At 51.6% G+C, this 22931-nt stretch overlaps 2 protein-coding genes across 5 annotated transcripts in view; one reads left to right on the plus strand and one right to left on the minus strand.

Annotated features, from left to right (window-relative positions):
• The window catches only part of COPA (COPI coat complex subunit alpha), a 40748-nt gene extending 35926 nt beyond the window's left edge, over positions 1–4822 (minus strand). For both annotated transcript variants that reach the window (XM_036342349.1, XM_036342348.1), the window contains exons 1-3: positions 4667–4822; positions 686–799; positions 417–490 (exon numbers count right to left, since the gene is read on the minus strand). In XM_036342349.1, coding sequence (XP_036198242.1) covers positions 417–490; positions 686–799; positions 4667–4706 — 228 coding nt within the window. In that variant the 5' untranslated portion in view covers positions 4707–4822. The remainder of the gene's footprint in view (positions 1–416; positions 491–685; positions 800–4666) is intronic.
• A 42-nt stretch (positions 4823–4864) lies between these two features.
• Positions 4865–18127, plus strand: NCSTN (nicastrin). Of its 3 annotated transcripts, XM_036342350.1 has the most exons (17): positions 4865–5020; positions 6178–6282; positions 9008–9131; positions 9557–9678; positions 10103–10248; positions 10979–11129; positions 11434–11543; positions 11784–11936; positions 12607–12711; positions 12882–12959; positions 13803–13975; positions 15292–15394; positions 15508–15603; positions 15877–15964; positions 16214–16371; positions 16605–16817; positions 17354–18127. In XM_036342350.1, exons 1-17 carry the CDS (start codon positions 4936–4938, stop codon positions 17474–17476), a joined length of 2133 nt encoding a protein of 710 aa, XP_036198243.1. In that variant the 5' UTR covers positions 4865–4935; the 3' UTR covers positions 17477–18127. The 3 variants fall into 3 exon arrangements, with proteins under 3 accessions (XP_036198243.1, XP_036198244.1, XP_036198245.1); XM_036342351.1 differs by lacking the exon at positions 11784–11936; XM_036342352.1 differs by lacking the exons at positions 9008–9131; positions 9557–9678.
• The last annotated feature ends 4804 nt before the right edge of the window (positions 18128–22931 follow it).

Genomic DNA, 22931 nt, shown 5'->3' on the forward strand with positions numbered 1-22931 from the left:
TTAAAGTGCTAAGAGCACTCCTTTCTCTCGTTTTCTCCAGATTTTATCCAAACAAAACTAATTATAGTTTCTCAAATGTATCCAGCTATGTCATGCCTTTATGTCTTTGTACCTGAATTGCTCTCCCCTATTTCACTTTGGTTATCTCACTATTTTATTGCTCACTAACCCAGCTATTATTTGGATATATATTTATCTCTTCTAATAGAATAAAATCTCATGACCAGAGACCATTTCTTATTTCTGAATTCTCCAAAAATAAGTGTCTGGTACACAGTAAGCATTCAATAAATGTTGCTGAATAAAGTCAAAATCATGAGCTCTCTATGAGTAAGATGTACTACTGCTTTTTAATCCACAATTCCCAAACCTCACATCCTCTGACCTTTATTCCAGTAATGACAGACCCTCTGTACCTTAATTTTATAGTCGTCTCCTCCAGAGACAAACAGTGGCTGCTGCTTATGGAAGTCAATGCCTCGGACTGGACCTGGAGAAGAAGGCAGGCAATATATGTTAAAGAGAGCTTTGCTTCCTAATCTCCAAGATGGTTCTTATTCATGATTTTTCAGTTCTATTCCCTCCACATTATTTAATCCTAAGACATTAATGTCAAACAAGGCTTAAACTACTCCAGAAGACAATACTTCTATCTTTAACTTCCCCCTAAAAACAATTATCTTACCATCATGTTCATCAAACTTGTCAATGAGGGTGCACATCCGATAGTCCCATAACTGGATGACCCCATTGTGTAAACTGGTCAGGATCCAGGGTCTTTTGGGGTGAAAACTGAGTCCTGGGGGAAAAAAGAAAATGGTCCAATGAGCTAAGCCCCAAATGTCACTTCCTGTCAATTCTGATAGAAAAAGGAACAGCTTAGGTTAATTCTACGTTCATTTATTCATTCACTGCTAGACATTGTGCATTTATGCCAGCCGTGGGCAAACTACGGCCCGTGGGCCGGATCCGGCCCGTTTGAAATGAATAAAACTAAAAAAAAAAAAAAAAAAGACCATACCCTTTTATGTAATGATGTTTACTTTGAATTTATATTAGTTCACACAAACACTCCATCCATGCTTTTGTTCCGGCCTCCGGTCCAGTTTAAGAACCCATTGTGGCCCTCGAGTCAAAAAGTTTGCCCACCCCTGATTTATGGTATAAGATCCTGGATTTTTGTTACATGCCTTTAAATATTGTTGAGCTTTGTTTTATGATGCAGTTAAGTTATTTGGAATCAGTTAACCCTTTTGAGACTTGCTTTTAAGTTTTATAAAAAAATTTTAATTTTTTTTTTATTGATTTCAGAGCGGAAGAGAGAGGGAGATAGAAACATCAATGATGAGAGAGAATCACTGATTAGCAGCCTCCTGCACACCCCACACTGGGGATCGAACCCACAACCTGGGCATGTGCCCCGACCAGGAATTGAACCGTGACCTCCTGGTTCATAGGTCGATGCTCAACCACTAAGCCACACCGACCAGGCTGCTTTATTAGTGTGGGTCCACAGTAGCCTTTAGTGTACGTCTAATCTGACACTACTATTAAGGCAATGCCCTGCTGAGGTCTTTGTGTGATGCCTTGTAGTTCTCAGAGGTCTCTCCATCTTGTCTAGTAGGAACACAAACTATTCCCAGCCCTACGTGAGCTCCAGGGAGTGCTGCCTTCTTTTCTCCAGTGGTTCTTTTCCAGGCCTTGGGTCCTTTCCTCACATGCATTAGTACTCAAAGGCCTAGCGGGATGCCCTGCAGAACTCAGGTGTTCTCTGAGCACCTCCCTCTTTTCTGGTATTTTGCCCAGCAAATTCTAGCTGTCTTGTCTTCCCTGAACTCTAAACTCTGCCCTCCTCAGTGAGGCCACGGGCTCTGCCCCCTCCCTCCACTGCAGCCTGGGAACTCTCCCAGGTAGTAAGCTAAACGCCATCATAGGAATCATCTTGTTTATTTCCCTTCTATCAAGAATCACTTTCCTGCAGTGGCTGTCATCCAATGTCTGAAATTGTTTTATACATTTTGTTCAGGTGTGCGGTTGTTTAAGGTGGGAAGCTAAACCTGGTCCCTATTACTCCATCATGACTGGAAATGGAAGTTTAAGGAAGTAACAACTGCTAACTGTTTAGAGTGTATTCTTTCCAATTTTTAATGCAGACCATACACTTTATGAAAATGAAGGTAACAAAGTTTCCCTGAAAACTTCTTTTTAAAAATATATTTTATTGATTTTTTACAGAGAGGAAGGGAGAGGGATAGAGAGTTAGAAACATCGATGAGAGAGAAACATCAATCAGTGCCTCCTGCATACTCCCTACTGGGGATGTGCCCGCAGCCAAGGTACATGCCCTTGACCGGAATCAAACCTGGGACCCTTCAGTCCTCAGGCCGATGCTCTATCCACTGAGCCAAACCGGTTAGGGCCAAACTTCTTTTTTTAAAAAATTTATTTTATTGAATTTTACAGAGAGGAAGGGAGAGAGAGAGTTAGAAACATCTATGAGAGAGAAACATCGATCAGCTGCCTCCCGAACAACCCCTACTGGAGATCAAGCCCGCAACCAAGGTACATGCCCTTGACAGGAATCGAACCCGGGACCCTTTACTAAGTAGTCCGCTGGCCAACGCTCTATCCACTGAGCCAAACTGGTTAGGGCCAAACTTCTTTTATTAGTTAACTATTTATCGTGCGTTTCATTATATTTAAGTACATATAAACAAAACCTCATTCTTTTTAACAACCAAAAGGTACAAATGTGCCATCTTAACATGACTCTAATGATGGGCAGTAAAGCTTTTCCCCTTCACTTTTATTCTATCAGAAAACAGGGCCAAATTGAGACACTTCCAAATATAGCCTATTTGCATTATTATTGCTTTATAAAGACCTAGAAATGGGATTGATAGATACTATTTGACTATATATATATATATATATATATATATATATATATATAGTCTTTTTGACCATATATATATGGTCATTTTCTAAAAGTACCCATTTTGCACACATTAACCATGTAATCAGTTACTTGTTTTGTTTATTTTACTAATCTAAGACTCAAAAATAAAGGTTTTCTCACTTTCTTTTTTACACTTTCTTTCATTACTAGTGAGGTGTATAATATTTTTGTTTTATTTTTAAATCCTTTATCAAGATTTAATTCTCTCTTTTAAAAATTAGTTTACATTCAATACTGTTTTGTATTAGTTTTAGGTGTACAGTGAGGTGTATAACATTTTCATTTATTTATTGAACATTTCTTCTCTAAATGGGTATTTTTTTCATGAGTTTGTTCACTTTTTTCCTGTATGATACATAGGAACACTCATGAATGGATATTCACTCTCAAATATTATGACACCTTTCCTTCTCTCCCCCCTCCCCCACTTTCCTTCTCTACTGCCCAATAAAAAATTAGGAGCAGAACAGAAAATACAATGATTATAAAGACCCATTTCAGCCACCCAGGAATTTTTAATGGTACTCATCGTGATCACGTTCTCACAAGATTTAGAAACTGCTCAGCATCTGTTCTCACCTCAAAAGTGCCCTCTGGGTTTTGAGCCCGAGTCTATGCCAGGCACTGTAACAAGCACTTTTCACATACTTTCTCATTAGTAATTCTGTCTGTATTAGAATGTTAATTACTCACACCTTACAGCTGAGGAGAGACTTAGAAACGTTAAGTAAGGCGCCCCGCGTACTGCATCTTTCCACACCCGAAGCAAGCCCATCCGACTCCACAGGCTAAGTTCCTACCCACCTTGCCGTGTGGCATCTAACTGAACAGTCAAGATACCTATTTCTCCCAAATTGCAGAAGCCCTTACTTCTCCGCCTTCCCCATCCTAACGTTCTGAGAGACCACCTGCCCTCCAGCCCATCATCCACTGACACTCAAGCTCTAGGCTTGCCATGTTTAGGGAATAAAGATGCCCAGTTAAATCTTCATTTCAGAGAAACCGCGAACAATACCAGAAAGGTGTTCACTGTTCATCCGGCAACCCCAGCAAGCTCAGCCTTTGCTGGGGTTACAGGCCTCTATGTCCTGCTTCCAGGTGAGGAATGACAGCCAAAGGAGGCGCTCGGGGTTGAGCGGGTGCGGCCCCGGCCTCCTTAAGAGGGGCGGCCACTGCTCATCTCCGGGGAGGCTACCGACTCGGATACGAACAGACTTGGATACGAAGAGCAGAGGTCGAGACTCGATCGCCCGGGACACTCCCTCCAACACGGCCCTCAAAAAGCCGGCGGGGTTTGCAGGTTCAATTCCCGGTCAGGGCACATACAGGAATCAATCAATGAATGCATACATAAGTGTAATAACACATTATGGCACTCTCTCACTCTCCTTCTCCCACTTCCTCTCTCTCTAAACTCAATCAATCAATAAAAAATTAAAAAAAAAAAAGCCGGCAGGTTGCTGGGCCTTGGGAGCTGGACACGGCCCGGGGTGAGGAGGGGAAGGGAGAGAACAGGGAAGGGGCCTATAGGTGATCAAACTGCAAGGAGATCGCACAAGCAGAACCGGCTGGAGGGCCGCCCGCCGACCTAACCGCCCTCCCGTCCCCCTTCCCCTGGGTCCGCACCTAGGCCACTCGGGCCCACACGCCGGCCCGCTCTCCCCCGTGACAGCGCCGCCCCGACACCCAGCCCCCCGGCTCCACTACCTTTGACCCGCGCGCTCTTGGTCTCGAATTTGGTTAGCATCCTGCAGGCCCGCGGCTCCCAGGTCCGACCCGCGCCCCGCCACTCCCCGCCGCCCCGCAACAGCCTCCACGTCAGCTGCCCGCTGCAGCGTCCGCGGCTCCCGGAAGTTCCCGCGGACACGAACTTCCGGTCCCTGCCGCTCCTGGCCACCGAGACGGCGCCAGGGTGGCCTAGAGAGGCCACTGCCGGGCGGAAGGGAGCCGAGGCTTCCGGTCCGCCGAGGCGCAAGATGGCCACGGCTGGGGGCGGCTCCGCGGCTGAGCTGGGAAGTCGGGGTCTTCTGCGCCTGCTGTCTTTCTGCGTCCTCCTGGCAGGTGAGGCGTCCCCGACCCGTGAGCTCCACTCTGCGAGGAGAACCTTCCGGTCGGCCTCCTGGTTCCCGCCGCCCCGCCGTCCTCCCGCCCTGGAAATCCTCTTTCTCTTTCGTTCCCACGACAGAAGTTCCCCTTTCCCGGGACCTGAAGGTCCCCCCTGCCCCGTGCCTCGTCGGGTCGCCCCAGGTCCTCCTGCAGGCCACCGCCTGGACTCTCACTTGATCCGGATGCCTCCTTTCCCCAGGTCCCCGGCCACCCCACCCACAATCAAGAAGGACAGGTGTCAGCTTAGCTTCCTCCCCAAGGCGTTTAGACGTTTCAAGGTGAAAGCAGCCGTGTTTCGTGGGGACAGGGCAGCGCTTTTAGGAAACTAGATCCCTCGTTTGTTTCTCTGTTGATTCCACCATCAACCCGCGTCCCTGTGCTTTGCCTCAGTTCGTCAAGCCTTAAAAATGCAAACGTGCCTGTGTATAACCATGACCACGCCTTCCCCCAAATCCATATTGGTTCCCAAGATCCCCAGAGGAGAAACTATAGCCGCCCCACACTATGCGCACATAAATCAGCCAGTGGCGCTGGATGAACTGACAGGTGTGTGGCATAGGTTTTCTCCCCATTCTTCTCGTGCGTGTCCTTGCGGTTTGATACACCTGTAGTAGGTCTCCCCTCAGGAGGCCCCTGAGGCCAGTTCCCTGTTCTTTCCCTTTCCTTTCCCTCCTCACCAGGGACTGTGTCCAGCTCCCAAGGCCCTGTAACTTGTGGGCTTTTTGATGACCTTGTTGTAGGGAGTGTCCCCCGGGAGAAATGAGTCTCCACGTTTGCTCTTCGTATCCGTATCCAAGGCGGTAGCTTCTCCGGAGATGAGCAGAAAAGTAGAAATGTGGTCACCCATGCAACCAGAAGCTGGTACATCTGAGGCTAAAGGCCTTTCCTTTGACAAATGAAGTTTTCTCTCTTTTAGCTTCACTGTCCGTTGCTCTATGTAATAAGCACATAGCTGGGTGTCCCAATAATGTGCCCAAGAAGTGAGAAGAGTAGACATTAGTCCTGTTTCAGACAGTATGATATATCCAGGCCATACAGTGAGCTAATGACAAGATGGAGGCTAGTGCTCTCATCTCTCAATTTTTTTCTAACACTTTTTATCTTCTGATCAGGTTTGTGTGGGGGAAACTCCGTGGAGAGGAAGATCTACATCCCTTTAAATAAAACAGCTCCCTGCGTCCGTCTGCTCAATGCCACTCACCAGATTGGCTGCCACTGTGAGTTGAGGTTGGGACTTGTGTTTGTGGCTGTGGATATTTCAGACTGTGGCCTAGATGTAAAGATCTAAGTCCTGCTTAGAAGTCTCAGCACACAAATTAAGCTATGTGGGTGGGAGGTGGTAGAGAACCACTTGTCAAACCAGGCAAGATAATTAGGAAGAGTTAACATCTAGTAAATGCTGCATACTAAACTTCTTAAACATGCATCTCATTTCATCTTCATGACGTAGCTACTATTATTATCTCATTTTACAAGTGATGAAACTGAGACTTAAAGAAGTTGAATAACTTTTCCAAGGTCATCCTGCTATTAAGTGATGAAGCCAGGATTTGAGTCCTGGTGGTCCAGGGTCTAAGCCAGGACTCTTAACCACCCAGTAGGTTAAGTAGACAACTATGCTGTTTTCTAAGGAGAAAGACATTTCATATTCAATGGAGCAGTCAGCACCTGCCCTCTGAATGATCTTTTGGGAACCAAAATGGCCTTTTACAGGCAATAAACTATTTGAAGGGAAGGCATTGAGAAAGCCATATAATTGCAAGACGAATTAGTAAAGCATTTGAATTTGCCTTCAGACTTTGTAAATGTGTTCCAAAACAGGGTACTGTGACAACATGGTTACAAAACTATGAAAGGGGGAAAAAATTGTGGTCTAAAGGTTGAATCCCAGTTCCCCTTCTGCTTAACCTGCTGTCTTCAGATTTTGTTCTGGGGGTAGTAAGTAGCTCTGTCAGGTTGCTTTTCAGGTAAGCAGGAAACAGAATCAGATCTTGGCTCCTTCATCATCAAATTGGTCACCTTTGAATTTCACTTCTATAAAAACAGTTAGCATATACCTGCACAGAGCTTTAATAGATGTTTATTGATGATTCTGAGTAAGTAGTGTGCTCTCAACAGTACTGTGATTTCCTGAAACCTTTCAATTTGATAGGAGATCAGTGAAACAGTTGCTCAAGGCGACAGTTACTACTTTTCTACCCAATCCTTCCCTGAGCTATACTCCATGTTCACTGTCCCATGTCTCGGCTGCAGGAGGTGCTGGGAGTAGGTTAACTGGTTCCAAATAAAATTTTTGTTGGACTTAGTTCTTAAACGGGTCTGTGGGTAGAAGACAGCCAGCTCCGCTGTGGGCTAAGCTTAGACTATCCTGGAGCTGGCTTCCAAGATATCACCTTTGGGAATGAGTCATTCTGCTGCAGGCTCTTAGAGCAGCCCTGTGGGAAGCAGAGCAGTAGCCAAGTGCCAGTGCGGAGAAACGAGCGGGGAGGAGCTGGACTCTGGCCATTTCCTCATTAAGATCTTGTGTCCTTTTCAACCTACTCATTTGTAAGCCTTCCTTCATCATATCTGTATGTCTTTAATTAGGGTTGCTAGCAGGATAAAATTAAGGAGAAATGGCCAAAACCGGTTTGGCTCAGTGGATAGAGCATCGGCCTGCGGACTGAAGGGTCCCGGGTTTGATTCCGGTCAAGGGCGTGTACCTGGGTTGCGGGCACATCCCCAGTAGGAGATGTGCAGGAGGCAGCTGATCGATGTTTCTCTCTCATCGATGTTTCTAACTCTCTATCTCTCTCCCTTCCTCTCTGTAAAAAATCAATAAAATATATTAAAAAAAAAAAAAAAAAAAAGGGTGTGTACCTGGGTTGGGTTGCAGGCACGTCCCCAGTGGGAGATGTGCAGGAGGCAGCTGATTGATGTTTCTCTCTCATCAATGTTTCTGACTATCTCTCTCCCTTCCTCTCTGTAAAAAATCAATGAAATATATTTAAAAAAAAATTAAGGAGAAATGGACCCAGATTTGATTTTCTGATTATAATGCTCTGTTTCTGTTGGACCATTTTAAAGTACTCAAAGGGCGTATGTAGGTGTTTTTTGTGTTTTTTTTTTTTTAGTTCCTTCTTTTCTTTCCTTTTTTTCATGTGTCCCCACAGTATGAGATAAATAGGAGTTAAAAAACTTCTCACTGAAGGCCCAGAGAAAATAAGCAAGTTATTTAAAACTACATAGTCCCTCACTGGAACCCAGGTTAGAATCCAGGTGTTTGAAGTTCAATGTCATAGCTTATCTTCTTCCTATACCGGGTGAGTGCTCCTGGCTGAGGGTGACCAGCGAGGGTCTTTGGAAACCCTAGGTCCCCAGAAATGAGGGGAATCACTACCAGCACATCCCTAACCCACTTAAGGCCCATCAGTGAGGAGACTGTTCAGAAGACCTCAGAGTTCTTGATGAACTTTACCTAAAACTGGCCAAAAGCAAGTAAAGCTCCTCTCAAATGGGGCAAAGGAATGAAGGTCTAGGGAAGCTACTGAGGCCAATGGGTTCTGCACATGTTTTCACAAAGGAAGATTCGGTGGCAGAACAATGAACTAGAGATTTTGAGCCTGCCATTTTCTGGAGAAAATACGGGTTTGAACACTGTATGTCTGCTGTCCTAGAATCTTGTATATTTGGCTAAATGAGGTTGAAGGAAGAAAGCAAGAAAATGAAGATGAGTGAACAAGGCCTCCTGAGGAGACTTCTTGGGCTCTTTTGTTCTCCGTTCCCTCCTGGTAGTCCTCAGGTGGAGCGGGCCTTTCAGCTCTTTAGTTCAAGTCTAGACATGGCTGCATTAACCCAAATGTCTTGTAACGTGTTTGGGGATAGATGATCTGCAGAGCCAGTGAGGCAAAGTCAGAATTGTCACCTGTGGGAGCTTTAATGTGAGCCATTCTGTCCTGGCAGCTTCCATTAGCGGGGACACAGGGGTCATCCACGTAGTGGAGAAAGAAGAGGACCTGCAGTGGGTGCTGACTGATGGCCCCAACCCCCCTTACATGGTTCTGCTGGAGGGCACGCTCTTTACCAGGTAAAAACTGTTGTGTCTGCTGGAGACTGCATGCAGAGGGGGTGATTCAGGGGCAGTCCCACACTGTGAGTGACAGCCTCCCTTGGCTTCCCTGGTCTGGTCAGGACAGGGGGTGGGGTGCTCCTCACAAGGAAAGGTCACTGTCAACAGGAATTACCTCGGTGACCTTGTAAGTAGAACTCTAGTGAGTAAGGACCCCAGGGAGGAAGGAGGGGTGCTCAGGGTCACACAAACACAGGGTAGATGAGATTGAGCCCTGAGCTCAGATTGGGTCATGGTCCTCTCAGAAGTTAGAGGCTGAAAAGGCAAGAAGTGAGTCAACAGTTTGATTTCCCTGATTCCCATTTGTTTTCATCCTGGGGGGGCAGGATATTGGGCTGCCTGATGAACTTCCTGTCTTCCTTCCTGTCATTCCCTCCTGTTAGGAAGGTGATGGAGAAGCTGAAGGGGAGCACCAGTCGAATTGCTGGTCTCGCAGTGTCCTTGGCCAAGCCCAGTCCCGCTGCAGGCTTTTCTCCTAGTGTGCAGTGTCCCAACGATGGGTTTGGTAAGAGCCCGAAGGATCTTCAGAGCCTGCTGTCACCCAGAGCTCATTGTTGCATCAGTCTTGTGTCTTTGTGTGTGTGTTTGGGGGTGAGGGTGGGGAGGTAATCTGTGTGTAGCGTGAGCAACTGACACCCAAACAGAGGTAGTGTTTCTTGGTCTTTGCCATTCATCCCTTCCCCCTCCTGCCTCCCCTTCTTCCACTGACCTTCCATTCTTGTTTCTTGTCACATGCTTAGACCCCTACTTGGCCAGCCTAGGGCTCCCTGATACCGGTGCCTGTTTTATTGTGGGTGGTGACAGGTTGATGCTTGCTTCTTTGGGTTCCCCTCTTTTGGAACTCTTAGTCCCGACCCTATAATATCTGAGCCTTCGCTGGTCCTTAAGTGCTTGTGTCCCAACATCCTATGCCCCCTCCTCCTCTTCAGGCCTTTACTCCAACTCCTACGGGCCAGAGTTTGCGCACTGCAGAGACATACAGTGGAACTACCTGGGTGACGGCTTGGCTTATGAAGACTTTAGTTTCCCCATCTTCCTTCTTGAAGATGAAAATGAAACCAACGTCATCAAGCAGGTAACGACTCTGCCAGCTCCTAGCAATTCCAGGTAGGAAGAAGGCTTTCTTAGACTCTCCTCTTGTTTGGAGGGACTCTCATTCCACTAGTGCACCCTCTGAAAGACATTTGCTTCAAGAAGAGCCAGGAAATTTATTTTTCTTACATTCCCCTCCCATTTCTCTCCCGCCTTTCCTGCATTAAGGGGTTTAGACTGGAAGAAAATGTAAAGGATATTTAATATGAAACAAGGTATAAAGCCCTGGTTAAGAACCCCTAGTATGATCAAAACAGCATTGGACTAGGAATTGAGAGATTCCGTTCAGTAATGTCTGAAGTTCTTTTCAGCTTTAATATTCTCTAATTCTAGTCTAGCTTCTTCATTTTAACAACAGAGCAGTTAGATTCATCCAAAGTTACATGGTCAGATGATGTCCAAACTGTCTTGAATTTGATGTTAGATTTCCAGTCCTGGGTTCCTTACATCAAATCACATTAAAACAGTGGCTGATGCAGGTCATTTGATGCAGGTTAATTTCATCTGCTCCCAACTAAGCCATTGAGACTGTGCCCCTTCACAACTCTCCGTGAGTTTTTCTTTGACCTTATAGATCCTGCGGTTGCACCGGACAACTGTAACTCCGGGAAGGCGTGGGAGTGGCTTCAGGATAGAGCTGGGCCTTCCCCTTTCTGGGAAGTATGGGCGGGACTCCCAGCCAGCTGCCTCAGTGGGTCCCTCTCCCCTTCTAGTGCTATCGAGATCACAACCTGAGCCAGAACGGCTCCGCACCCGTCTTCCCGCTCTGTGCCATGCAGCTCTTCTCACACATGCACGCGGTCCTCAGCACTGTCACCTGCATGCGGCGCAGCTCTATCCAGAGCACCTTCAGCATCAACCCAGGTAGGACTGGACCAAGGCATGCTGGGTGTACTGGGTGCAGGTGAGGGACCAGCATGTTGGGAGGCCTGGGGGGGAGGAGTGGGCACAGGCAGCGAGCACTGGTGGGAAGAGTAGGAACCATTCTCAACAGTCATACCTTGTCCCTAAAGTGGACAGTGGCAGAGAAACCAACGTGGAGCAGTGGGGAGAGAGAAGGTGACTGACAGGCCATGGGGCACTGGTCTGAGGCGCCTCCCATACCTGCTGTTGTTTACCTATAAGTCCCTGACACCAGCTGATGTCTCGCTGTCTGTGTCCTGCTCAGAAATCGTTTGTGACCCCCTGTCCGACTACAACGTCTGGAGCATGCTTAAGCCTATAAATACATCCGGGACACTGGAGCCTGATGACAAGGTTGTGGTTGTGGCCACCCAGGTGAGCGCTGGCCCTGAGCGAGGTGGGCGGGGCTGGCACAGGAAGGGCAGGCAGGCCTCGGTTGCCGTGGCAGGTTTCAGAGTTCTACGGTGGGAGCCTCCAATGGAGAGGGACCTGGGCTGGGGAACTCGCTTCGGCACATGAGTGTTCACTTGACTGAAACAGGGGGGTGGGGGCGCTAGGCCTGGTCCTCATTTCCATGTTCAAAGTGTACCTCCCTGCCTTCTCCGCTGGACCCAGCTGGACAGTCGTTCCTTTTTCTGGAATGTGGCCCCAGGGGCTGAGAGTGCTGTCGCCTCCTTCGTCACCCAGCTGGCTGCAGCTGAAGCTTTGTACAAGGCGCCCGACGTCACCACCCTGCCCCGCAACGTCATGTTTGTCTTCTTCCAGGGGGTAAGGGCTCTGGCCTGAGTGAGATGGCCAGGAATGGGGGTGGAGGAGAAAGGTGGGAGTGGCCACCATTTGGGGAAGATCTCAATACCTAAGTTGTTATTCAGCAGAGAGCTTCTGGATGTGCCTACAAGTATCTCCCCTTCAGAGACCCCTATTTAAGGAGGGCTCTGCATGCTGACCTGGAAGTGGTGTACTGCCCACCCGCCCTCCCCCACTGATTCCATCTACTAGAGGCATTCTCCTACTTTTATTCCCTTTACTGTCACCTCCACTCAGGAGCCCTAAGGCTCCTGACTCACCCCCCGCCCCCCGCCCCAGCCTGGCCCTGGACTAAGGAACAGCAGCTGTGGATGAGTTGGTGGAGATATGGAAGGGGCAAGAAGCAGCACATAGCAGCTGATGCTTGCCTCAGGCCTTACTGAGGCTGCTCTACCCTTTTTTAGGCTCAAAAAATCATGTGATACATACATGTGGGGGAGAGTCATAGCTGGGAAGGGGGGTAGGGAGGAGGAAAGCCACATGATTGCAAAAGCTAGCCTGCAGCTGAGATGCCATGAGACAGTGGCCTGATCTAGCCTCATGAGAGCTCTGATCTAGTCTCGAGGAGTCCAGGCTGCCCTAACCCTTGGGAATCCCTCTGTTCCCTTCCCCGCCCGTCTCTGCCCCCCAGGAAGCGTTTGACTACATTGGCAGCTCGAGAATGGTCTATGACATGGAGAGGGGCAAGTTCCCTGTGCAGTTAGAAAACATCGACTCGTTCGTGGAGCTGAGACAGGTGTGCAGCATGTGTCCTCGCCCCTTCCTTTCTCCTCAAAGGCCCCTCGTTTGTTCTGTTGTCCTCACTGCAGGTACCACCTCCTCTCCTCTTGACTTCTCTTTTGATCCCACTCCTTTCTCCCACACGGCAGACTGATGGTAAGTGTTGCCTCTTCATCCTTCCCCCAGGTGGCCTTACGAGAGTCACTAGAGCTTTGGATGCACACAGATCCCGTGTCTCAGAAAAATAAGTCCGTCCAGAGCCAGGTAACCTGAGCATCTCTCCCCTCACTTCCATTTTCAACAGCTCAGAATATGGGCACCTCCTTGCCCTGGCCCTCTCCCCAACAGCCCCCCGGGCCTGGGAGACAGGGCCTGAAGCTGGGTGTTGGTTGAAGGGTGAACACCACGGCTGCTACAGCTCCCCGGCAGGAACCATGAGCTCAGCTCCTGTCACTGGTTCCATGGGGCGGTCGTTCTCTGATCATTTGGCGCCTCGCAGCTATTGCTGCCCATTGAGGACAGAGCAGTGACTGGCTCCCTTCTCTCATTGCTGCCCCCTCCACCCCCCCAGTCCAGTTGTCCAGGCCGTGCTGCCGCATTCCGGTCATGTCAGACTTCCAACCCAGAATGTCCTCCACTTTCCTCACTACTTGTTCAAGCTCCTACTTCCTCTCAACGCCCAGCCATAGGCCTCTTTTTTCCATGAGGCCTCTTCCTGCCGTTGCAGCTTTAGCGTTATCCCTGCTCCGAGCTTCTACAGCCCTTACCACCTGGATTCCCTGTTTTGTATTATTTGTCCCTGCAATTCTGCACAACAAATAAGCGAAGCTTTTACTGAGGATAAGACAGAGTTCTGAAGACAGTAGGGTTTACCTGTAAATATGAAAAACACAGGCCTCTCCCTCATTAGGCCATAATTTTAAAAGGATGGTAGGAGTTGCAGGAGATTCAGGAGGCCTTAATCCCAAAATGCTTGAGGAATTTAGATCTAGGAGGGCTTAAGGCAACTCCCCAAGCTGGGGGCTTGAAGTAGGGTGCATTTCAGGTCTAAAAGGCCTCCCGCTTGCCTTTCCCCAGCCTCCCCTGAGTTAACCCCCCCACCCCCAGGTGGAGCACCTCCTGACCGCACTGGAGGAGAGTGGTGCCGGCGTTCCTACCGTCGTCCTCCGGAGGCTGAACCAGTCCCAGCCTCTCCCACCATCTTCTCTGCAGCGATTTCTTCGAGCTCGAAACATCTCTGGTGTTGTGCTCACTGACCATGCTACTGTCTTCCATAACCGGTAAGAGGGACCTAGCGTGCCTCCTCTTCCTTCCCAGAGAGTCTGTGCTGCAGTCAGGGTCCACAGAGAGAGATGTCTTCTGTGTCAGAAAGATCACTGCTCGCCCCTCTCCCCACCCCACCTCTCCAAAGCCTCCCTTTGTGTTCTTTGTTCAGTGGCTGACTTCTATGTCCTGGTCCCCTCATTTGACTTGATGTTCATCTTGAAAACAGTTTTCCCCTTAGCCCTTTCCTGCTCATTCGTCCTTGCTTATGATTCCACTTCCTTTAGGCTCTCTGGGGGCCTGACTTCCCCAGGGCTGCCGGCAGAAGGCGTCATCTCAAGAGCGCTGGTATGATGAGGGGGTTCTCAAGGTGTAGGACGGAGAGCTGTCCCTGTCTGGGGCCCACCCAGGCTGCCGCAGACCATACTCTGAAATGCCACATGTTCTTGCCATGTGGCTCAGTGTGAGGGTATAGTGTCCCCTACAGGTGAGGGAGCTCCAGAAATAAGGGGTGAGGCTCTTAGTCACCTCTCTCCTGGTCCTAGACACCTCCAAACTGCCTCTAACTTGAGCCCTGGGCAGGCGGAGAACTTCTAACTCAGGCTGGACGGCTAACCCCTCAGGTTCTCCCACCACAGCCAAGTAGCAGCTTGTCCTTTAGTTTGGACAGCGGCCGTTCTGGTGCATTCGGTCACTTCTCCCAGCGTGTCATCCATACCGCTTTGGGGTGAGGGCTGATTCATCATTTGAACACATTTTGGGCTTATGTGGCTGCCTTGATTCTGTGTGGGACGGGCATTTATGGATGGTAAAGGCTGGGAGCTCTCTCAGCCTTGCTTCTAAGGTCTGTCTCCTGGGGGCTCCCCAAGGAGCGTCGGAGTGGTTTGACCCAGCGTCATGTTCGTATCTGTGAACAGATGTGCTGCTCCCCTCTGCTCAGCCCCCCTCGGGGTACATGTTCGCTGGAACAGTCCCACAGTTGCTCTGATGATGTGCGGCAGGCTTCACCGGAAGTCATTCTAGCCATCCTCCTCTACCTCCCCCACATGCCGTGGAAGTGTCTCTGTGTTTAAAGATCTCTTGGGGAGGAGATTCCTGCATTCTGATTTCATTCACCTTTTCTGCCTCATCTGTCAGAAAACTCTTTGTATTTAACGAACCGCTGCCACCCCCACTCCTACCTCCCCTTTCTCCACACCTTCTTCAGTATGGGATCCTAATCTCTCTACCCTTCCTGGATGGTGAAACATGAAATACCACGTTGCTGCATCAGGGGCATTTGAGGGAGGAAGGGGCTGAGTGTAGCCAAGGCTCGTGTTGGCTTTCCCGGCAGCTACTACCACAGTGTTTACGACACTGCTGAGAACATTAATGTGAGCTACCCTGGACAGCAGAGCCCTGAAGAGGACCTGGACTTTGTGACAGACACTGCCAAGGTAGCACTGGCCCAGGCTGGGCGGGAGCAGGGGGACACAGTGCAGTGGTTAGAACGGTACTGTTTGGGGTTGGAAGAGGTGGGCCATTCAGCCTCCCTCCTCGCCTACCACAGGCCCTTGCAGATGTGGCCACGGTGCTGGGACGTGCGCTGTACCAGCTTGCAGGAGGAACCAACTTCAGGGACACTATTCAGGCCGATCCCCACACAGTAAGAGCACGTGGGCCCTGGCTCCTGCCTGTCCATCCGTGCAGCAGGCTGCCCCAGCCTTGTGTCCCTTGCCTGGCCTCCCACACCTGGGAATTCTGCAGGCCTGTCCGTGCCTGTCCGAGTCCCAATTGGGCCTCATGAGCCAGCCACTGTCCTCCCAACCCAGAGTCTATCTGGCCAGCCTGGTTTCTGTCTCATGACTTGACCTCCACTGCTCACTCTGTCCCTGGGCTCCATGTCACCGAGCTCTCTCTTCTCCCTGCCCCCTGCTAGGTTACCCGCCTGCTCTATGGCTTCCTGGTCAGAGCCAACAACTCGTGGTTCCAGTCGATCCTTCGGCAGGACCTGCGGTCCTACTTGGGTGAGCACCTGGTGTGGGAATGGGAACCAGCCTGGGAAAGGGAGAGAGAAAAAGCCATCATTTTGCTTTAATCTTGACTTTTTTTCTTCTTTTTCCTCTCTTCTCTCCCCTCCACCTTCCCTTGTCTCCCTTTCTTTCTGTTTCTCTTCTCTTCTCTGGCTCTGGCCAATCCTGGGCTCTTCCTGTCTCTGCCCATCTGCCCTGCACCTTCTGTCCACCAAATCCCCCTTCCCTGTGGCGTCCGACCAGGTGACCAGGGGCCTCTTCAGCATTACATCGCCGTCTCCAGCCCCACCAACACCACCTACGTTGTGCAGTATGCCTTGGCAAATTTGACTGGCAAGGTCGTCGACCTTACCCGAGAGCAGTGCCAGGATCCAAGTAAAGTTCCCAATGAAAACAAGGATGTGAGTGGTAGTGGTGTCGGAGGTGCCCCGAGGGTCCCTTTCCCTTGGGAAGTTGGAGGATCTCCTAGGCCCAACTGGACCCACGGGCTTGGGATGGAGAGGTGGAGGGATGCAGCCCTTTGAACGCGGGTGCTGAACGGGCAGTAGCCTAAGTGGAAAGGGCCATCTAAAGGGTGAAGGGAGGGCGTGAGAAAGGATCGCCTCAGCCCCTGCTCTGGCCTGTCTTCCTGCAGCTGTATGAGTACATGTGGGTTCAGGGCCCCCTGAACTCCAACGGGACAGAGCGGCTCCCCTATTGTGTGCGTTCCACGGCCCGACTGGTCAGGGCCGTGTCTCCTGCCTTCGAACTCGGGCAGTGGGGCTCCACTGAGTACTCTACCTGGACCGAGAGCCGCTGGAAAGACATCCGCGCCCGGATATTTCTCATAGCCAGCAAAGAGCTCGAGGTGAGATGGGAAGGGGTGGTGGCAGAGATCTGTGTGACCCCTTCATCTCCCGTTCGCCCAGATTTGCCACAAAACCTACTACGAATCTGTCCTTTGGCTGCTAGGATGCCCCATTAGGAAGCTTGTCTTCACTGAGAGGGTGAGTCTGTGTTCTTGCTGGAGCTGTGCTCTCAGGTCCAAGGAGACACTCCTAGCCCTGTGTCCCCAGGTAGTCCTTCCCAGGAGGAGGCAGTCGGTATTAACGAGTGCCTGAAACAAGTCAGTCAGGTATGTCATTGCCACAAGAGAATCAAAGTCATGGGCCCTGCCTTCAAGGTGCTTAAAGTCTACGTAACACAAGACAGAAGCAAGAACAAGGGACCTCACTGCTCTTTTAAAAAGGGGAGACTACGTCTCCAGCCTGCGGAGATGTTGCTCTGATTGTTCAGTACTTGGTGCCTAGAGCCAGCTCCAGGAATCCAATGTCCTGGCTCCCAGCCCCAAGCAATTACCCCAAACTGCACTGAGATCATCTGAGTGCATTGTCTCCCCTGCAGCTCATCACCCTGGCCGTGGGCTTTGGCGTCCTTGTCTGCTCTCTCGTCATCACCTACTGCATCAATGCCAAAGCTGATGTCCTCTTCATTGCTCCCCGGGAGCCGGGTTCTGTGTCTTTCTGAGGAGAACCCCAGCTTCTGCCAGCTCTGTGGTTCATTTCCTAGATCAGTTGTCCTGCTGGGACAGAAACCACTAGTGTGTCACTGGACCCTCCCTGAGCCTGGCTCAGGCTGGGATGAACATAAAGAAGTGGAACTTCGAGAAAGAGACAGACAGAAACACATCCTCCCTCCCCCCACCCTACCCCCAGCTCCCCTTCCAGTCTTCCCTTTCCCGTTTCTTCTTTCTCCCGCCAGATTCCGGGATGACAGACAGCAGCTTCTTGCTCCTGTTTAAGTCCTCGCCATCCACCCTAACTTACCCTTCTTCAGCATCCCTCCTCTACTCTGTCCACCCTGCCCTGGACCTCCCTCTACTCCCCACCCCACCTGTACCTCTCCACCTTCCTGGCCAGGAAGAATGGCAAGGGTTGAATGCCAGGAACAATACCAGGACGCCCTGAGGAGGAGGACGGGATCTGTGGGGCGGGTGTGCTGCGGGGTGGGCATCCCACCTCCAGCCCACAGTGCTCAGTTGTCATTTTTTTAAGCTGTAATGTCTGTTTTTGTTTTCTTTTCCTGTGTGTGTGTGTGTGTGTGTGTGTGTGTGTGTGTGTGTGTGGTGTATGTAAATATATAAATAATGGATTTCATTAAAATAGATTATCCACACGACCTGTTATGTGTCCCAGGCTCCCTTGTTCTGGGAATGGGAATGGGAATGGGAATGGGCCCTGGGTGTCACGCAGTTGCTACCATGTGCTCTCCCTGGGTCTGGGGTGCGAGGAGGGAGGCCCTGTCACCACCAGCTGGAGTCCTGGGGGCAGGGCTCCTTCCAGAGCCTGGTTCCGTCTCACGCGGACAGTGTTAGCAGAGTTTCTCCCCACCTTTGTATTTGACAAGCATTTCTTTTTTAAAGATATTTTTATTGATTTCAGAGAGGAAGGAAGAGGGAGAGAGAGAAACATCAGTGATGAGAGAGAATCATTGATTAGCTGCCTCTTGCACGCCCCCTACTGGGGATCAAGCCTGCAATTGGGCTTGTGCCCTGATCAGGGATCAAACCATAACCTCCTGGTTCATAGGTTGATGCTCAACCACTGAACCACACTGGTTAGGCTGACAGCCATTTCTCTATTCACTTTGGGATCCTGGAGGGTCCAGAGATGAAGGGAATACAGCCCTGGAGTAGCTCCCAGATGGGTGAGGGGAGAGACAGACACTCCCGACGAGGTGTGACCCAGAGTGCGGGGTGGACACAGTGGGGCCTGGGGCAGTGTGTGGCATTTAGGAAGGCTGCACAGAGGAGGAGCACGTGTGTGAGTTAGATTCGCCGCTGTGGAAGCAGAGCCAAGAGAAAACACCGGTCATACTCGGGAATGGTGAGCTACTCAGTGCCCAAGCCCCAAGGGTCAGCAGGAGCGGCTGGGCCAGGCAGAGAAGGCCCTTGGGTGGGCTGCCAGGGAGCAGGGCTTTCTGTTGACGGTGGGCATTTTGCAGATGAAAGCGAGTGGTTTGGGACTCTGGAGACACTAGTTCCCTGGATCTTCGTGTAGGCGGAATGCTGTGTGTGGCAGCACAGCCAAGTGATGGGCAGTGGCTGAGGCAGCCGGGGGGGAAGAGCTGGCAGGAGGGGCTGGAGCCAGCCTCCTCCCCTCACCAGGTCAAGAGGCTGTCTCCCACAGTGGGGGTGGGGGTGGAGGGGGGGCCTGCAGAGATGGAAAAGAGCTGGCCGTTTTCAGAATCCCAAACCCTCCTCTTCATTTCCTGACCGGGATGTTTACCTTTTCCAATCCCGCTGAGGGGAGGTGGTTTTTCTCCAAGTTCCCTCGGGTGTGTGGGGGGTTCTGGGCAGTGGAAATGCACGCTATTCCCCCACACACATACACACACACACACACTCACACACACGCACACACACACACACACTCCTCCCAGGCTGAGCTGGAGAAGCCGGGCTGCGCTGGCGGGGAGCTGAGCGCAGCTGCCGCTGCTTCTGGGCTGGCTCCGAACCTCCCTCAGCCAACAGGTTCCCAGCGGACAGCGCTGCTTCCTCTCCCTGCTGTGGCCTCAGGGAGCAGGGAAGTAATTGGGTACCAGTGAGGGGGCTGAGCAGAGGGCGGGCAGGAACGAAGGTACAAGCTGCAGGGCCTTCAGTATTCAGTCTCTGCCTCGGGAAGAATCCTCAACAAAGCTTCTGCCTGTCATGCTGTCCCACCTCCTCCCTCTCCCCTCCCCAAAAATACAGAACCAAAGGCTGGGTCGCTCTGTGGCTCTTGGGGAGCCCAGCTCCTTGGAAGGGGCACAGGCCCTCTGACCCACTGGGGCTGTCTTTCTGAGACTGGTCTGGCTCCTCACCAGGTACTTGTGACCTGGAGACCCCTTGGGACTGGCTGGCAGCATCTTCGGGCCATGGAGTTTCCTTCCCTTCCTGCTCCTTCCCACCGGTCGGTCACACTGCGCTTTCTCTTGCACCCACCCTCTGCTGAAAGCCAGGACCCAGCCTCTCTCTTGTGACTCCTTGTCCCTCAGCCCTGATGGCTTTCCTTCTGTTTCCCACGCCTTGCCCACTGCTCCTAAGGGCCCGTCCTGGGGGAGATTTTTCATCCAGAGTCTGGTGTTCTGCCCCGAGATCCTGCCTTATTCAATAGGACTTGGTTTCTTCCAGGGACAGTATAATAAGACCTTAGAAGTTACGTGCAGGGTCTAGCTTATTTGACCGCTGGGGGAACAGTGGCCCTGAGGAATGATGTGGCTTCTATCTGCACTGGCAGCCGTGGCAGTGATAAACTCAGAGCATGGCTGTGGGTGAGGCACTGCCCCAGCCTTGTAAAAGGGCATGGGAGAGGCCGCCTTCCCTCAGAGACCAGAGCCCTGAAGTCTAGATGGCAGGAAGGGACACGACGCAAGACGGAACCGCCAGTGGCAGCCGCACATGCTCCTGGCAAAGCGAAACCAGTGCTGTGAACAGTCCATGTGGCGTCCGGAGGATGGAGGCTTTGCTTTGGGTGGGGCCGGTCAGGGGGCGCTTTCGCAGTGGGCAGAGGCCAGGAGCAGCTTTTCCAGTTGCCCCGATGCCCTGTGACTCTGTTACGGGCCCTCCCTCTCTCCGGGCCCCAGGGCGCTCATCTATGCGGCTGGAGTCGGAGGTCTCTGAGGCCCGTCCCTCTGCTGGCGCTGATGTCTGCGTCTGTGTGGCCCCCCTTCCTCCCTTTCATCTTAAACTCCTCAGGGCAGGGCTGATTTGAAAGGCGGATAATTCATGCACTTGCGAAGGTATTGGGGTCCATCTAGAGAGGGAGGCCTGCGGCACTTACTGGCCTCCCACCCAGACCCAGTGGAAATGTGGGGCGACGGTGGCACGATGCACAGAGAACAGGCCTGTCACTCGCATCCCGTCTGCACAAGAAGCTTGGCCGGAGTTGCTGACAGTTGAGCTTGGGAAGCGGAGACCTTTGTAAGGTCCGGGTCTGAAAGGGCCTCGGGTCGGATGGGAGGGAGCGCCCACCGCCTGCGGGGAGTGGAGAAGAGAAGCCGTAGCCCATTCCCAGGCAGGGAAGCGAGCGGGAGCGCAGGGGGCATCTCAGGAGGCCCGAGAGGGTGATGCAACTGTGAATAAATGTTGCCAGCCTCTGGCCCAGGCTGGCTGGCTGCTCAGGGGCTGGGGGCTAGGACCCTAGAGTCCTCACTCTCCCTGCTCTCCCATCCACTGAGGGGAAATTAGAGAAACTAGAAGAAAGGAAGGCAAAACAGAGGTGGGGGTGGGGGGGGGGGAGACAAAGAAGTAATGGGGTACAGGAGGTGGGGACACCTAGTAGGGCTGAAGGAGGAGAGGGAGCCTGGGAGAGCTGGAGGGAACGGAGCCTGAGGGGAGAGAGGCCAGGTGGGTGTGGCTGGGAGGGGAGTGGGCCCTGAGCTGGTGGTGACAGATGGGTGGACACAAAGAAGAGAGCTTCAGGGAAGACAGATGGATGGGGGAGGGAAGCGGCTGGGGGGGGGGGGGGGGTGGCAGTGGTCGGAGGTCATAATAAGATGGGAGATGGGCTCTGAGCTGAGGAGAGGTGAGTGGAGAGGAAAGAAGAAAGGGGAGGCTGCCTTAAGAGACAAAGGCTTCAAGGCCAGGGGCTGGGGCGAGAGAGGGCTCAGGCTCGGGGCTGAGGTGGGGGCTTCCAGCCAGGCTGGCGGCGGAGACTGACAGATTGTGCAGTTAGCCAGAGTGGAGACCCGCTGTCACCTTCTAGAGGCCCAGGGAGGTGGAAGCAGAGGAAGACAGACGAGACCGAGTGGAAGCAGGCAAGGAGAGACCCTCAAAGATGCAAGAAGATTCAAGACTCGCAGCCGCTCCCAGGAACTCAAGTGCTTCTTCCTGCTCTCCTGTCCCCGTGACCTGAGCACAGCACCCCAGCCACTGGCCCCTGCCTGAGGGTCAGGCAGTGTGGCACAGCAAGGGTTAACGCTGTCTGCTCTCCTTGCCAGCGCTCGCCTGCTTGGGTCCCCAGGGCTCCCCACATATGTCACTGTCTCTCCTGCCAAACCCACTGCTTCCAAGCTCCTCGGCCCCCCCTCCCCCCCCCCGCCCACCCTCAAGGACCAGGCCTGGGCCCCAGGGTCTTCCCTACACACCAACCTTTCTTCCCAACAGCCTACCTTGAAGCCTGTGTGGAGATAAAAGGAGATTGTACTGCCCTGCAGAATGGTTAGAGCATCAGCCGAGCACCAAAGGATCGCGGGTTCAATTCCCCATCAAGGGCACGTACCTGAGTTGCATGTTCTATCCCCAGCCCCAGTTGGGGTGCGTGCAGGAGGCAACCAATCAATATGTCTCTCTCACATCCATGTTTCACTCCCTCTCTCACCCCCCTGCCCCCTTCCACCCTCTCTAAAATCAAGGAAAAGTATCCTTGGGTGATTTTAACAACAACAAAAGGTTGTGCTAAGCTAAAAAAGAACACCTACAAAATGCAAAATACCAATAACCATAGAGCCATCAGCACCATCTGCAGGCCCTGCTCCTGCCCTTACAGCAATGACCCCCACAGCGCCAGGGGGGGTGTCTCTTTCCCACTCAGCCATGGCTGCCGGCAACCTGAGCTGACCCCAGAGGCTCCCAGCCTCCCGCAATCATGCCCCATACACATGTGTGGGAAACCTCTTGCCACCTTCAGATCACTGTGCACAGGTGGAAAGGTTGGGCGAGCACGTCACAATTTACTGGCACTGCACATTACAACTTTCCCATGCGTTGTCTGAAAAGAGCCCTATGTGGAAAGCAACATCGTCCCCACTTCACAGATGACAAAAGTAGACTCAGTCAAGGTTAAATGACTTGCTCAAGGTCACCAGGACTTGGACCCAGGTTTACTGACCCCGAGTTTAATACAATTAGTGGTTCTTCCCACCACTCCATGCTTTATCACACACTTATGCTCTTCAGCTACTCCCTGAGGAGCAAACACTGAATCCCTGAGTGATGACTGTT

The sequence above is a fragment of the Myotis myotis genome, unplaced genomic scaffold (assembly GCF_014108235.1).
Source record: "Myotis myotis isolate mMyoMyo1 unplaced genomic scaffold, mMyoMyo1.p scaffold_m19_p_18, whole genome shotgun sequence".
NCBI lineage: Eukaryota > Metazoa > Chordata > Mammalia > Chiroptera > Vespertilionidae > Myotis > Myotis myotis.